The 17,100-nt window shown below is 47.1% G+C and overlaps 1 protein-coding gene across 3 annotated transcripts in view; it reads right to left on the bottom strand.

The window, feature by feature from the left end:
* Positions 1–15,028, bottom strand: part of TRABD (TraB domain containing) — a 31,608-nt gene extending 16,580 nt beyond the window's left edge. Inside the window, exons 1-3 of one of the 3 annotated variants that reach the window (XM_072361236.1) lie at positions 14,872–15,028; positions 5,222–5,284; positions 2,532–2,610 (exon numbers count right to left, since the gene is read on the bottom strand). In XM_072361236.1, the coding sequence (XP_072217337.1) occupies positions 2,532–2,610; positions 5,222–5,245 (103 nt within the window). In that variant the 5' untranslated portion in view covers positions 5,246–5,284; positions 14,872–15,028. Of the gene's footprint in view, positions 1–131; positions 267–2,531; positions 2,611–5,221; positions 5,285–14,734; positions 14,805–14,871 lie in introns of those variants that run through there. The other 2 variants (XM_072361239.1, XM_072361246.1) reach the window with 2 other exon arrangements.
* Positions 15,029–17,100: the final 2,072 nt, after the last annotated feature.

Below are 17,100 nucleotides of genomic sequence, written 5' to 3'. Positions count from 1 at the left end.
TGCAATTGTAAAGAAAAAAAGAAAAGCACAGATGATTATGAAATGCAGGTAAGAAAGACAGAAAACAAAAATGTCGCCACTGAACAGCAGAGTAGAGCTAAAAGGCCATTGATTTACCACTGTAATCTTACATTCAATTCTGAGGCTACATCATTGAGAGTGCCACCACTGGAGAGGCTGCCTCCAAGCATGGGTCTCAGTCCAGGTTTCCTACCCTGTGGACACTGGGACAGGTTGTCCACGCAGTTCAGTAAGGGAAAGAGAAGCTGTGTGGCAGGTGAGGCGGACAGAGAAGCAAAGAATACTTAGAAAAGGTATATACTAAATCAGGAAAAAAAAAATAATAATAATAAAAAAAAGCATTTTTTCATTTCTAGAGCAAAAACGTTCCTTTTTGGAATCTTATCTGTATAAATGATAGAAACATATGTAAAGCGCTACGAGTATGATGGTAAAGTAACCGGTACATGCTGGAGCATGTAGGATACCTACCAATATAAATTTTAGCCTTCCGTGTGACTAACACACCAGAAATCTGTGTACAATTGAAAATTAAAACCTAATAGGCATTTGGGTTAGGAAATCAACAATTCCCCCACGATTTCAACAACAAACTAGGACCATATTGGAATAAAATGAATTCAGCCCATGTGTATCAAGCTTGCCATAGAGAACTGAAAGAGTTAGTTCCACCGCTTTTGCTTGTGGAATACCAGAAAGCCTCATCAACCGAGATAGAGAAGCTTCAATTTTACACCAACAGGAAATACAGTAACTTTGCAGGAGTTTTCTTTAAGCTGTAGTGGATCTTATAAAAGACAAACAAACAAGCCATCAAGGAGGAAAATAGATTTTTGTTTCCATGGCAAGCTGTTGCACAAGTCAGCAGAGACTTAAAGTGATCCAAAACCAGGAATCCCAAAAGAAAAAGGTCAGCATGCACTTTACAAGAGGGATATCTCTCTCTCTCACACACACACACACACACACACACACACACACACACAATACAGTCTCCTACCATACATTCTCTATCTTTTCATGACTCTGTTTTACTCATGCTGTCCCAGTTCTGTTCTATAAATGTTTCTCTCAAAGGAATGCACATCAAAACCAAAACAGATCCAAAGCCACCCTCCAACATCCTTTTTAGTTAGCAATTTAGCAGCCCACTACTACACTGTTAATACTCAAGAACATGGCACGCTGTAATCAGTATAGTCTGATCTGCTGCCATAGTAGATGGTGATGCTAAGGAGGCAGTGAGGAAGACACAACTGTAAAAAGGAGAATGGGTAAGGCCACGGCATTTGTGGTGTTCTCAGCATCATCAAAGCAGCTGCTTAGATAGATCAAAATCTACCTAATCATATATACGGTCTACTAGAGCAGTCAATAGTGGGTATCTAAGGAAGAGTATAAGAATCAGGAAAGCACGCACACTGCTTCCTCCAAAAGATCTCCTTGTCTCCAATCATTTATGGCTCAGATTACTTGAGCTGAAAGTGGTTTTTGCATATTCTGTAACCCTTAAAGAATTTCCATTCTGTTAATTTTTCCAGCCTCCACCTCAAGCATACATTCAGAACTGGACAGAATGATGCTTCATGTGAAAAAAGCTCTTATAACAGCAAAGTAACAGATGTTATCGATTACGGATATAATCAAGAAAAACATTCTGAGGAATGTTTTTTGTTTTAATGAAACCAACTTCTAAATCTGCAGAAAAAGAATCATAAACAAATCTCCTTCTTTAGATCTCAATTATTCTTTGGGCTTTTCCCATAGCTTTACTTCACGCTCACTTTGCTCCCATGATTGTTTCTTCTCAAAGCTGTGGTTATTCAGCAACTTTAGCATTAGAGTTAGGTTGCACTCAATGTGTCCTAAGGTGGTTCTTAGCCTATTATTTGCCAGGAAATACAACCTGGATGTCCCCACTGTTCAAAAAGGAGGATTGCATATACTAACGTCACAACAATGTATCAATAAACAAAAAGCAAATCCTAAGCAGCATTTGTCGTTCTCTTCCTTAGAGAGGAATGACTGTTCACCATCTGATCCTTCTCACTGCAAGGTAAAGGCTGATAGTTCTCCCTGTCTTCAAAAGACAGTTTTGGCTGAAACATTTCTATTCCCATATCCTGCAGGCATGGCCTTCCGACCAAAAAATTACATTATGATGGAGTGGGCAAGGTGTTCCATCTGGATGTCAAAACAAAAGCATTTCTTAATCTCCTCTATCTTTGACATACCAAACTTGAAACAGTAGGTGAGTGCATCTGTTAAACAAAACAATTACTCTCTTCTGAAAGCATGAAAGCAGCAAGATAACCATCATTGCTCTTTTCAAACGTGCCTTATGCAGTTGGGCCTCTCGAAAAATCATGAACAGATTAAGCCAACATGATCTCATTCGCATCACCCTTTTGCACAGAGCCCCATCCTTATTAGTCAAGGAAAAGGCACAGACATTTGGGTTAACACGCTTCCAACATGACACACCCTCCCCATCCAAGCCAGAAACATACAGATACTCTGCGATACACTTGACGTTTCCTTTGGGCCATCTTCTGGTACATCAGAGGAGGACATTGGATCTGCAGCAGCCTGTATGAAACAAATTCAAAAGGAAGCTGGAAATTATAATGAAATGCTTTAATGCATCTTTCCTCTTGTGAGTTTGCTTGATTTGAGCCTACATACAATATTCAAGCAACTAAATAATTTAAGCAGTGTCAACAGTGCAAAACATCTGTGGTTTTGCAACTGTTTTTCTCCAAGCTGTTTCTGAGAGACGGTGCTTACACCTGACATGGAGTTTAAAAATGTCTGACTCTGGAACAAACCGAACAGATTTACAGTATCTCTAACGATGATGTAGAGATCTGTGTTGGAAACCAAACCATGTTTATAACGCCATCCCACTTTTCAGATAGGATATTTAATTTAACTAGCAAGCAGTCAGCATTCATTTTGTCATCCTTGATAGACTAATAGCTCTCAAGTATACACAGGTCCATTCGTGAAGAGTCTGCCCAGGTATTTCATACTGTTAGAGTAAGTAAATACACAACAGGCAGACTCAGCCTTACAAAAATCCAGGCACACACTGACTTTCATACGCAGCAGAAATGAGAGGTGGAAGGATGTGAAATTAAGTGCCTCCATGTTTTTGCCCGCTACAGGATGAGAAGGGGTGGAGAAGATTTACAGAGACTGACTTTAAAATATTATCACTCCAAGTACATATCATGTTTAGACAAAAGCATTCTTATTTGTAAATAGCATGCAGTTTTAAAAATCCTTCCATAACATTCAAACAACTCAGTCTGTGCCATCCAAGCTGGAAAAACAGCTGGTAAAAACAAAGGCTGAAGGACTCAAGAACGCTCAACCATAAGCTACCTTTAGGCAACTACGTGAATTCTAAGCTCAACCAGGATGATTATTGGGAGAAGTTGAAGTTATTTAACAACACTAAGTCAAAAAGTTAGAAAGGATGTGAATCCATAATCACTCCAGTACTCTCCAAACAAAAAGTAGCATTAAAGAGTCAGCAAGCAAGTGGCCAAACTCTCATGAAGGCCAGCAGCTTTTCAATTAGAGACTAGTGTCATTAAAATTCCTACTTAACCTGGAAAGCTTTAAACAGGACCGTACAAAGTACATACCATTGCTAAGAGCTTTCAACAAGAGTACTTTCTTCTCACACTCCATTGTTTCAGACAGGAATTTTTAGATAATAAATCCTACGTGTATTACTGTGGCCCCACTGAAGGTAAGGCAAAATTTATTACTGCATTTCCTGGAGTAAGACCAAGAAATACAATGGGTCTACAGTACTAAGCTGAAAGTATTAGCAGCAATGTGCCATCCTTTCACTACAAAGCAATGCCTGTTCATGGACAACAGCAAACTGGAATTACACTGCAAATTGCAATTACACTCTCAGATTTAATTAAACATCAGCTCAGCTTTTGATCACAACATATGGCCTGACTCTACTGTTTGCATGCCTATATCTAGTCACAAAAACATTCTGAAAGATACTTCAATATAACAGGGAATTAGTTCTGTCACTTATGCTGGTGTTGTTATCGTAATGAGAGGCTGTTTTCTGCCCTCTCCTCCCCCACCCCTTTTATTTCTTTTTTTTAGTTTTTTAATATGTTAACAGGACACAGGAACACATGAACCAACACTTGTATTTCTTAGACAAAAATTCAACTAAACTTCCCTTATCACGCTGGAAAAAATACACAAAGGAAGAAAAGGAATGGAATGAAGAACAAAAAAGCACCTAAGCTTAATTTGGCAAGGTACATAAACTATGTACACTGGAAATCATTCATATATGAAGGCTGCTCCAAAAGTAATGCCTCCTATTTTATGATGTTGGCCCACGACATCAGAGGCAGATATCAGTGCTACAGCAGTAGAAGTTGAACCTTCCTGCCAATATTCCATTGGCAGAATAACTTTGTTGCCACAGACAGCAGCAGTCAGACAAACGGCATCTGACTTGGAAGTGCATGTGAAGAAAAGGCATGACAATGAATTCCTCCATTCAGAAAAAATAGCACTGACATTCATTGATGCTTGCTGAGCTATAGGCCAAACAGCAGATGAGAGCTCAGTGAGGTGGTGAGTGGTGCATCTCAGTGGTCAGTGGGTCACCTCCACTGGTACAGGTTCTTACAAGCGTGGCATGCAGGCTCCTATTCATCACTGGTTAAAAGGCGCAGCAAATGGTGGTGACTGTGTTGAAAAGTAGTGCTTTGTAGCTGAGAATTTGCTCTATCAAATAGCATTACTGTGCTCTTTGTATCTGTTGTAGTTTCTATGGAAATAGATAGGAGGCATTACTTTCAGAGTGTCCAGCATACAATCAAGCCGTGTAATTTAACACAAAAAGACATTTTTTCTCCAAAAACTTTAACAGATTAGTCTACTTTGTGCAATTCTTCACTTACAGGTCAGTTACTACAGAAGTCTTGTTTAAGCTCTTGCAGCTGTAGGAAAAAGACCCTGAAAAGAATGTAGATGTGGCAAAGCAATAGCAACAAACCCTTCACTCCTCTGTTTTTAAAGGGGTGTCACACTGGTAGCCCTGATCCCTGACTTTGCAGACCTTCCCTAAGGATTAACAGGGCTAATGTAGAATGTCAACCTTTCCTTCAACTATACTGAGAAGAAAACCTTCAACTCCAATTCCTACCTCAGGCTGTTGCTCCTCTTGCATCCCTGGAACGCAGGCTTATTTTCACCAGTCTCACAAGAACTGCAAGAAAAGGAATGGATAAGAATCAAAAATTGATCACAAAGCCCATAATATTTATTGACGAACCAGGAGAAGGGCTGGAAGCAGAGGCAGTTCTACAAACTCTTTGACAGAAGCCGTAGAAATAAGAGCAAGAAACTTAATATGTACAAACATCACCTTTTCAACTCTGCTAGAAAAAAAAAAAGCCACCACAACATCAGCAGGGCAAAGCTGCCTTGTCTCGTTAATCCAATTTTTGAGTTGGCTCTAAAACTGGAACACAGCCTCAGTTTTCCACATAAACTGAGAATATGTGGAACAACAACAAATTTCACGGAACTCTGAACTACGTCAGGGCCAGGACATCAGAAGAGGCTCATTTATGTGAAAGACCTGGGAAGTGGCTTTGCAGATCTTTAGTGAATAGTTTCTGTTCTGCTTTCTTTGTTTTAAGACCCATTCTCCTGCACGTATCCTCCAAGTTCAGAAGTTATCCCTGAAGCCAGCAAAGCTCTAGGACTCGGCTGATGGCACCCTAAGGGGACTGCACAAGATGCTGCAGTTTTGATTCATTCTGCTTATTCTCACTATGATCCCACTAAACAGCAAAACACTTGCAGAAGAAAAAAAACAAAACAAAAACCACTAAGGTATTTTGCGTTACCTCCCTCTGACCCATTCCATACATGCCAACAGTGTTCTGTTACACCACAGAGAAACTGCTCATGCTGGGCAGCTTTGCACGCAGTGGTGACACCTTGCTATGTTTTATCAGATTTCCCCCTTCCCTCGTCTCTCTGCCTGAAAAGGCAACGAGCAATGCCTCCCAACACATCTTGTTCTTCCCTCTACACATGCATCTCAGAGACTGTCAGGCAGAGAACAGTTGTGACCCCTTATCTGCCCAACACATTTCAAACCTTGTTGTCTGGGTACACTTTTGGTTCCTGCCCCACACAAGGAGGAAAGCTGCTGAGGCTTCGTGGCTGCTTTCCAGCATGCAGCCACAGTGGAAAAGACTCCCCTCTGCCAAATGCAACAGCTTCCTGAGTCTGATCAGCGCTCTGCCCTGGTTTCCAGTGAGTTTTTGAAGAGAGCTGTACCACTTTCTAGCTTTGCTTAAAAGACATTTCTATAAAAAGAGTACTTGGCTGGGCAGCAAGCAGCACGCACGTGTAATTCGGGCAGCTGGCACCTCTCCCTCTGCGTGCTATGGAGCGGCTCCAGCAATTCACGCCTTGGCACTGCCTGTGCTTGTGGCCCAGCAAACAGGAAGGCACGTACAGCTGTAGGGCAGGTAAGACAAACTCTAAGCAACCAAGAGCCTGGATTCTGCTGCTCTTTGGAGCGAAAGCCCCGCGGAAGGTAAAACTGTGACCCTGCCTTCTCTTTTCTAAGGGGCCAAGCGCAGGAAAGCCAAGTTTCAGAGCAAGCTGGAAGGGTAGGTGAAGCCATGTAGCTCTTCTGTGATACAGAGTTTTCAAGACCTCTCTGCAAGCCAAGTGGCCCTAGGCTGACACACAACCCAGCAACAGTCCAGCCAGAGCCCCTGGTGGCATAGCAGGCTGTTCTCACACTGTCCTGCCTCAGCTGGACCAGGCCAGGCTGGAGACACTCACGTGGCCTTCCAAGCTCAGGTGAACAAATACCTGCATGAACAGCTGAGGCAGCAAAGCTGAAGGGACTGTATAGAGCGGGGTATGTGAAGTCAACAGTGTTCTCTTAAAGAAAGCACAATTAAACACACCACAAAACATGCCCAGCTACATCACTTCAGGGTGCACTTTGAAACTCAGCTCTGAAGTTTAAATAGAAAAAGTATGTTTTTCTGCCAGCAGACCTTAAACACAAACTGCAGTTCCAGGCTCAGCTGAAGGTCTGCCTGGGTTTGAAAACATGTCTCTTATCAACAGGAGTGCTGTTAAAAATAGTAATCTGAAAGTTTCAGTTGAAGAGCGAAGTTCTAGACAGAAGAACCCAGTGATTTTCCATCCAGTAAGTGACATTTTAGAAAGCTTTACCCCCTTCTCACCACTGGGTAAGTGATGTACACAATACCAGAGGGAACACATCTCTGAAGTTTGCCTGCGATAATAAGCACTCTGTATTTTTAATCTGAGACATGCAATCTTCAGCAAAATCAAAGGTGGTCAGCACAGCTCCCAGCTCCAGCAAAGCAGGGCTCCAATCTCTGCATGGAACCTATGGCACAGCAACAGGAGCACAAGACAACAAGACAATCTGCTGCTGCTTTCTTCTAGATGGTCCTCCAATGCTTAGGTCTACTCTTTCACTGGAAGTACAACTTCCCACGAGGACCCATTTCTGAATCTCCCCCACACACTTAGGAAGTGCTTAGATCAGATTATTCAATCTTATTAAGGAAACCCTTACAAGTGGCTGACAAGAGCAAACAAACTAAACAACTGCCATAAGAATTTGAATGCAGTCAAGCTCTTGCGTAGTGCAAGCAAGAACAAGGACAAAATACTTCAATACCAGGGGAACAGCTGGCCAGTGTCCTCCACAACACAGGAGAGAAGATGTATCCTAGGAACTGCTCAGGTATCTTGCAATCCAGGCTGACCTCGCTCATCCATGTGGAAAATTCATCACCTCTGCATATCTATGTACATCTTCAAAGATATGTGTATCCCAGAATACTTGAAACGTTCATCTTGAAACCTCTGAGAAAGGACTACGTGTTCTTTTCTGTTACAGAGATAAGGAACTGAAGCATGTGAATCTGCAAGCACTTCCTCACAGTGTGTCCAATGGCAAGACAAAGGCCATTCAGATAAAAGCCTAGCAAATGTGGGTAACAAAGCTGTCCAATCAAGCTCTGTACTTGCTGACCTGTAGGTGAATGTTAAACAAACCTGGCAGGGTTGTTGGAGTTTTGCTCACTAGGAGGGACATCTGCACAGAACTGCCTCTCTGTGAGAAAGGGATCACTGAAGATGAGGGGGCAGGGGGTGGAAGGGCTGTAGAAGAGGATGTGGGGAGAACCTGCCAGGAAACAGAAGGAAATTGAACCACAGGATGTAAAGCCATAAGCAAAATAAGGTGTTTGGTCTATTCTTTACCATGGTCTGTAATACATACTCTACAACACCTCATTACCTCAAGTTCCTCTGCTTACCCCGGGTTTTGGCAGAAACATGCAAAATTGACCAAATTCGTCTCTTCCAGCTACTTCATAGGCCATTAAGAGGTCCTCACGGTTAAAGTTACATACTGAAAACATGAACTAAGACAGTGCATTTCTTTCAAACAAAAAGAGAGATGGAGCTTCTAGATGAGATATCAAGTAGTTCCGTCCTCTTAACTACCAGAGACTCCCTCATGCTGGGACACAGCCCTCCTGCTGGCAGCACCACCGTGAGCTCCTGGAGCCAGAAGAAACAAGACAGAGCCTGATCCCGTTGCTTTTCAAACAGCAAGCCTGGGTTTTGCCTCTACTGTTTTCCTGAGAGGTCTACTTGACAACTGAATATCTGATTCGATCTTTTTTATTTAATATTATTGAATTAAACCTTAGGGGCCCTCCATTCACCAGGTAATTAACAGAATTGTTCTTCATGTTTATACCTATGAGCAAACAAAGCCCTTCACTCAAGCCTGAAGATGTCTAGGCAACAACGCAGTTATTTTTGAGAACACCTCCTGAACTGCAAGCTTGAAATCACCCCCTTGGCAGGCACCACTTCCCACTGAGGCCTTCTCCTTGTCACAACACACACGAGGCAGCCATTCACACTCAGGGCTGCCACCACTCCCCTACACCTTGGGGTGTTATTTATTTAACTCCTTCCCACCCCATCTCAGGAAAGTTGCACAACATCCTCCAGCAGCGCCACTGCTCCTCCTGCACAGTGCTGACAAAGGCAGAGTGAGGAAGTGCTCCCTGCCACGCCATTTCACATCAACCCTTCAGCTCTCAATGGGTAAAGCAGCTCCAGCAAAGCTTTGGGAAACCTGCTGATGAACAACTGGCTCACTGCTCACACTGAGCAACCTCAGCTGACCAAAGCACTTAGTTCTAGCTGCATATTTAGGCACGTGAAACTCTTAGCTCTCGGTTTCCAAGAGGTACACTCACGAACCAGGGGTGCTATCATGAACATTTACAGGCTCCAGCACATCATCCACCATTGAAGAACAAGTGCTCTGTCTCATTTTATTTCAACTTCTTGCCCCGGTGAGAAAATTCAGACAAAATAGAGGGCAGAAAGCTGGTCCTTAAGGTGTCCTCTTGCTGAACGTCTCACCTATATCTGCTTCCTTCAGGCAATGATTCAAGTGAATCAATCAAAAAGCTTTTTTAAAAGCTCTCACGTACCTCCATACAACAAGCTAGTCAGCTACTCTTTAAAAAGACCTTTATTGAATATTTTGTTCCTTCTGAGGTAGACAGAATCAGAAGCAGCATTTGTTTTCCTCAACTTGTTGACACTGCAAAAGGGAAAAAGCATTTCACAGCCTTATGCAGTCGTTCCGTATTGTCTGTGTTGCACGGAGGTTGTCAGAACCAGAACCACAGAACTTCTACAATTTATTTCACATTTTATTGAAAGAGAAAGGCAACTCCCGTGTTTGGTTTTCCTTCCCCTTATATCACTGCTCTGAATGCTCCAGCAGCATTCAGGAGGATGAGCATCCACACCTCTCAGTGTAGGGAATGTTAATCCTACAACCTATGACATGGTATTATTACACGTGCTTCTTTATTTTACATACCCAGAACTGAGACATATCAATACCTAAGCACACCTATAGATCATACCTGTGGTAGATACAGTAGAGCTTATGGAAGCTTTCCAAGCAGTTCAGATTTGCAACGTGAATTTTCCACTGTTTCTACATTACTGGTGCTTCTAAAGAAAGCTGTCTGCCCTCTGCAGCGCTGGGGCAGCATCTCTTCACAACACCCTACCAGCACAACTCACCCCTGCTCAGAGGCACTGTGGGATGCACGGCTTGGGCTAAGGGCTGAAACTGCTGCAAGAGCCAGCTGCCAAGTGACAGCGAATCAGTACCCCTCGTACCTGCTGCAACGAAGCAGAGCCAGCCTGCGTGGGACCACAGGCACAGGCTCCTGACCAGACCTGCAACACAATATCCCTCACCAGAAAGCCTTTCTGCTCCTCAGACACAGCAGCACATAGTGTCGTCTAAACACTCAAAGTGTGCTGCTTTCCTCTCACAGCCTAAAAGCTGCTGTTCCTCTAGCAATGGGATCTGGCCTGGCTGGTATAGCCAGCATGCTTGATTCACAGCATGCTATCACGTGGGTATATCCCATCTGAATGCCAAAACCCATTAACAAGATAACTACATGTACACAGCAAAGGCTATTCAACATTTCAGAAGGTACAGATGCAACCTCTCTCCCACTGACCCACCACTGCACTCGTTACTATCTGGAATGCCTACAAAGCACCTTCCACATCTCCCATTTATTCCTCTACAAAGGCTGAATCAATCAATGGATACACACTTGTTTCAGTAGCATCTGCTTCCATTGCAGCAGATGAAGTGTTTCAGATTGATGAGACACCTCCCATGCTTATGCACAGGAATCTCAGTAGTGTTTACAAACAAACTAATGCTGCCTCCAAATGGTGTCTCTTTTCTCTATTGATAGATCTCTCGTACTCAGAAGGACGCGTCAGCAGAAATCTGACTGCCAAATAATGCAACAGCCTCAAATTCGGGAATGGGAACTTACTTCAAAACCATCACCAAAGTGACCTGCTTGACGTACTGCATATATTTCTTTGACACAACCCACGCCTTTGAAACTCAACTGAGCAACTGGGTCTGTGATCACAGATGGTCGGAGATCGCGGCTCTGGTTTCTCATGATTCACAAGTTTATAAATTTCAGAATACAGATTCTACCCTTTGAGCATGAATGAGAAGTTCCTGCAAAATCATCCACCTAGATGTGGGCAGCTATAATAAATGAATGCAGCTGTCTATGACTTATTTGAAAGGAGGTACTGGAACATGAGAATATCTGGACTGGGACATCGATGCACTGGACAAACTTTTATCTGATGTGCTGAGAACACACTCTATCGTTCTTTGTCCCTGAAAGGGAAGGCACTGTCATCTTTGTGTTGTCAGAAATGATAGCTATTAGACTGAGTAGGGTTACTCACTGAACCGAGTGAATATGAGACAAGGTAGTTCAGAATGCTTATGTGGGGTGGTCTGAGCCATGGACAACAGGACGAATCTATACAGTTTGCAGAGGCTATAAAGAGATTGCTAATTTAGAAACATGGAGCAGAGAGACCAAAGCGACATAGCCCAAGTCTGGGCAGCTGCCCCAAAACTCGTACCATCCTTAGAGCCCACATATTAACCCATGTTAATTTTTCCCCTTATTCAGGTATGAATCATCTGGATTCGGGGAAGATTTGGAACCAAAACTATTTTACTAGACTCACCTGTGATCAGCAGATTGAGCTAAGATATCCATTCAGTGCATCTCCTCCCTCCAGGCCATTCAAAACAACCAACCAACCAAATAATACTTTTGGTCCTGGGAAACTCTCAGCAAAGAGCAAGAGAAGCCACACAGCTGCTGCATGCACATCTCTGATGAGCCCCACAAGCAGCAGTGCTTTCACCCACTTCATTCATTACTTACATGCAGCCAGCAAAGGAGATGGGAAGAGAAGTTCTGCTACGGCCAACTGCAAAACAGCTGCAGGAGGCTTCTTAAAGCCTGTGTTTGTGTCTGCTCCAGTAGGCACGTGCCAGTGGCTGTGTACTGATGCACTCAGGAGCTGGGTCCTAAGAATACTGGCAGACATTATCATTCATTGATTTTATTATGAACACTTAAATGCCCTCCTTACGATGGTAAAATTGAGGTTTTGTAGAATGACAGTTTTCCCAGCTGCCAAATACATTATTTATCAGTGCTCTTCCGCCTGACCCTTCCATCCCAGTCTCCAAACAGCAGCCAGGAACAAGCTGATGGACTCTTTCAAAACGCTGAGGCGATCACAAAAGCTGAAAACATTGCTATATGACACCCGCTCACATGGTAGCAACAAGGCAGGAAAGACAGCTCACATTGTAGCAGGGAACTGAAGAACCAGCGTCAGGTTTCAGGACACCCAGACAAAGCATCAGGAAGGCACGTTAATCCCAGTCAGCAGCCCCACACCAACACCAGGAACACACAGCAACCGGGATAACCATCCTGCTGCTGTACTGCTCACTGACTGCGTAAAGCAGCCTGAAGCCAGCCAGTAACTGAAAAACAGATACTCCCTCCAAAGATTATCGCTATTTCTATTCCTATCTGCCACGCTCAAGAAGCAAAACCCCTACCCTCAGCAATTCCTGTCCCTGTTTCTTCACACACAGGCCTTCCAGCAAGAGCTATTTCACCATCCTGCTGAAGGACGGCTCCTGGTTGTGCAACACAAGGACTACAAATCCCGGTGAAGTACAACCCAGTCTCCCTGCACAGTGTGACCATTTTCTACCATTCATGTAGCCATTTGCTGCTGCCCAGTGCAGTGTGGGCTCACTGCCTCCCACTTCCCCTCCTGCACACACACACCTCTGGGGGCAGATGTGCAATGTTGTGCTACCCACACAAAGTGGTTCTGCAGACAGCCTGCAGGGCTGAAGTAGGAGACAGAACTCCGGGAGCTCCAGGGCTGTGTCTCCTGCAGCACAATATGTGGTGTCATCACTATGTTCCAGTTTGTGTGTGCAGAGATGCTTAATCCCTGCATCCCCCAGTGAATCCAATCACAACGCCCAGCACATCAACTGAAGGGGGAAGAAAGAAAAAGGAAGGAGGTGAGAGGAAAAAAGACACATCCTGTGACTTCAATAAAATATATTATTAATATTGTTAAGGAAGTGAAGAGTGTTGCTGAATGTGGGCACATCTTCATACAAATCTAGATTCTGGTTAACCTGGAAAGTTACCCATCTTAAGGTCATTTTGCAGACAGAGAAGAAAAGAAAACAAAACAAAAAGCCCAACACCCTTGGAGTTTATAAGCCCTACTATGTAACTACATGAACACCTTGTTCACAGCATCTCAAATAGGAGCAGCCCTTCACTAGAACATTCAGTAACTGAAGGCCTGACCTCAGAAGTGATTTGTATCAGAAACCTATCTGCAGCCACTGTAACAGTCACCACTACCAGACCATCCCAGTGAGATCTCCCTGAGAGACAAGGGGTGCTCGGAGCAGCAACCGTGTCAGGTCAGGGAGGGCTGCAGGACCCCTCCGTTACAAGTGGTAAAGCACAGGCTGCAATATCACATCAGACAGCTGCAGTCACGTACTGCTCCATTACATCTGCTCCACTCCAATCTCTGCCCTCCTCTTTTATTCCCCCGTTTTCTAGAGCTGCCCCAGATCTCTTTTGTCACCTTTGCTACGTAGCAAATAAGGAGAAAGAATATTCTTCCTCAAAAGTACTACAGAAAGAAAATACAACATTCGGATGAGTCTCCTAGAAATAAGATGCCAATACCACTGTGTGCTATTCCCAGCTGTGGCGGTGGCAGCAGCAATGGTTCATTATATTTACCACATGGAAAAGAGACTGTACTAATAGCTCTGACTCCCCCATCACTGCACTGAGTAACGTCTGAGCCTACAGCTACAGCGTGCCGGGCACCGCCAAGGCTGGCCGACAAATTCACAGCCAGCAACTCAAGTCACCAAACCCTGGAAAGTCTGCTGTATGCTCCAGACAGCGGGGAACAAAGGCCACGACCTAACCCAGAGTTTTCAGTTGATAAACTCACGTAGCTTAAGCTAATTATATTTGTGCATTCTTCCTCAGCTACGTAAGGCTTACTGCCTTTGTGCAACACAGCAGTGAGAACCCTGACACCTGATTGCTTTCCTTGTTGATTCGCTGTTGGTTTCCAGGAGGGCACACGGGCTGGAGAGCAGCGCCTGCAGCATCGGGCACCCGGGGAAGCGAGGGCACGGCAGCAGCCCGCTATCCAGGCCAGCAGGCACTCCTTGCCCCACCTACGGCCACGCGGTGCTACCAAAAGAACCACTGCTCTCTTCCCAAGAGCCGGACCCACACCACGTTCACTCCCTGCATACACCGGCAGGCACAGACCGCGCTTGGCGCTCCTGCTATTTTCCACTCCAGATTCACCGTAACTACCCACACGGTAACCCTCCCTGTTTCACAGCCGCTGCGCGCACAGCGCTGACCACCCGAAGAAGTCACGAGCTCCGAGAGAGGAAGAGGCGGCACACAGCGCCCGGCCGCGGGCACCTGGGCCGGGAAGCGGCCATCTCAGGGCGACGCCTCATCCCGGCCGCCCCGGGGCCGCCTTCCCCGGCCCGGCGCCCCGCTCCGCTCCGCGTTGTAGGGGCCCGCGGCCGCGAGGCGGTTTCCCGGCACTGGGGCAGCCGAACGGGTCCGGCGCGGCCTCCCCTGTTCCCGCGCACCTGGAGGAAAGCCGCTCCGCCGCCGCCCCCTCCGCCTCCGGGCGCTGCCCCGCACGAGGGTCGGCCCCAACATGGCCCCGGCGTGGCGCGACGGGAGCAGACGCTGCCGGCCGCCCCCGCACGGCTCCGACACTCACCTGCTCGCTCGCTCGCCGCGGGCCGCCCAAAGGCGGCGGGACCGCCGTGTCCGAGGCGCTGCGGAGAAGGAGGCGGCAGCGCGGAGCTCCGGCACCGGGCGCGTCTGTCGGGCAACGTGCGGCATCAGTCAGCGGGGCGGGCCGGCGGCGCGCGGCACTCTGGGGGCTGCAGTCCGCCGGCACTTCCGGCCCCGCGAAGGGAGGCGGCGGCGGCGCTGGGCGGACTACGGCTCCCAGAGCGCGCGGCTCCGCTCGGGATCGGCCGGGATGAGCGCCGCGCGGCCGCGGTTCCGGACCGCTCGCTCGGCGCCGCCCCAGCTCGGCCCCGCGGGGAGCTCCGTCCGCGGCTCCTGCGTCCGCCGCGCGGGTCCGTCCGGCACCCTGCAGAGCGGGGCCCGCTGCGGTGGCGGGCGGCGCTCCCGCGGCAGCTGCCCTGGAGCCGCGCAGCGGGCTGCTCCCGCCTCCTGCCTCGGCCGCCGGCTGCTGCCCTGCGGGGTGAAGCGCGGCGAGACGCGGCCGTAGCGCGGGTGGAAGCGCTGGTGAAGCCCGGCTCCCGTCTGCGTCAGTCGGAAGAACCCGCGCCTTCCTGCGGCGCTGCCCTCAGTGTCCCCGCGCTTTGTCTTTCTGGCGGCCTTCCCTCAGCTGTTGGCTGCTAATGCTTCACTCGCCAAACCTGAACGAGCCGCGCTGTACGGCCTGTTTACATGCAGCCTGTGCTTGAGGATGCTTCACATCCCTGCGTGGACGCCTACACGTGTTTATCAGTCATAAAACTTGCTCGAGAGGGACATGTCAGGAGCTTCCAGATGGTGATCTCTTCTGAAGCCGGCTCTGCCCTTGGCTCTGTTTCTGATAGGTCACAACAAAACACTGAGTCTGAGCACAAGCTTATTATCTAAGTATGGTTTGACTAGAACAGATTTGAGGTGCGTTTTCTGGTCCTTGCTGAAATATTCCACTCCATGCACATCTCCTGGCCAGAGCTGCTTTGGGACAGAGGTGAGGGCTGGAAGTACGTGGCACGTGGAAATGAAGTGCTGACGTGTTGGGGCAGATGGGGCTCTCACTTCCCGTTAGGCGCGGTGACAGCTGGACTTGCAGTGCAGGCACAGATCAGGCAGTTGCATGAAGAATGGCCCGGGGTTTTAAAATGCAGCTAGCCGGGTAAAGGTGTAAGATATGCAGCCTGGGACTTCTGAAATATGCTGTCCAGCCTCTGTCGTATCGGGAAGAGAACTTTGCTTTGGGCTTCTGAATCTATTCACAGATTTCAAACATTTTCCAGAGCTGTGGATGAAGGCCACTAAAAAGATGGGAGTGCTGTGCAGTACAACAGCAGGTTGGTCACTGCTTCTGGGGACTGCCAGAAGGTTTCTTGGCACTCACTGACTCCCTGCCCCAAGCACTGCCATTTCCAGGTGCACTGCATTATCGGCTGGTAATGTTTGGTTCAGAGCTGAGGATCGCTGCCTTAGCCTGCAGAAAACACCTCTCCTGATCTGATCTGATTTGGCAGTTCATCTGCTCGGGGGCACAGCGTGAACCCTGGAACCCTGCTTCTTCTCCAGTTCATGATGCTGCACCCTGATTGTGTCAACAGCATCAGCACTTTCACTTACAACTGCTTCAGGCTCTGCTGGCTCAGCAAGAGCAGAGGTAGCTGAACATGCCTTTGCAAGGACCAAGCTAAGATGCACGTTTCTGCTAATATGAAGCAATGCCAGAGGAGTGCCTTTAGGACTCGCAGAAGCCAAATTAATACTTACCTCCCGAGTCACGGCCTCTGGTCAGCTGTGGCTGTGCTGCTCCATGTCTCTCCCGTCACCGGCGGTGGTTCCGTTGTCCCCGGGCGGGTATCAGGTGCCGCCGGGCTCGCAGGGCTGTGGCGCCCTCTGGCGGTCCCCTGGCGTCAGCGCTCCTCCGCCTGCGCTGCGGTTCTGGTTCTCCTCGCTCCTTCCACTCCCTCACTTCTGTTATCACTCAGAACGAGCATCCTAAGGCCAGCTCTGATCAGCTCAGCGGTGTGGAGTGTATTTATGTTTCTTCAAATACGGGGGCATCATCTGCACTGCAGGCAGTCTGCTGACAGGGAGATTAAAGTGTACTTTGCTGCTGGGAGTGATGCAGCCTGTTATTCCACACAGAGGCCAGGGCAGGCAGATATTGCTGATAACCATATTAGGAGATTGCTAGCCAGGCTCAGAGGACAACATGGTATCAGTGCACCTG

Source organism: Excalfactoria chinensis, chromosome 1 (genome assembly GCF_039878825.1).
Source record: "Excalfactoria chinensis isolate bCotChi1 chromosome 1, bCotChi1.hap2, whole genome shotgun sequence".
In the NCBI taxonomy this organism is placed as follows: Eukaryota; Metazoa; Chordata; class Aves; order Galliformes; family Phasianidae; genus Excalfactoria; species Excalfactoria chinensis.
The sequence above is the reverse complement of the archived record's forward strand: the minus strand, read 5'-3'. Positions and strand labels throughout refer to the sequence as shown.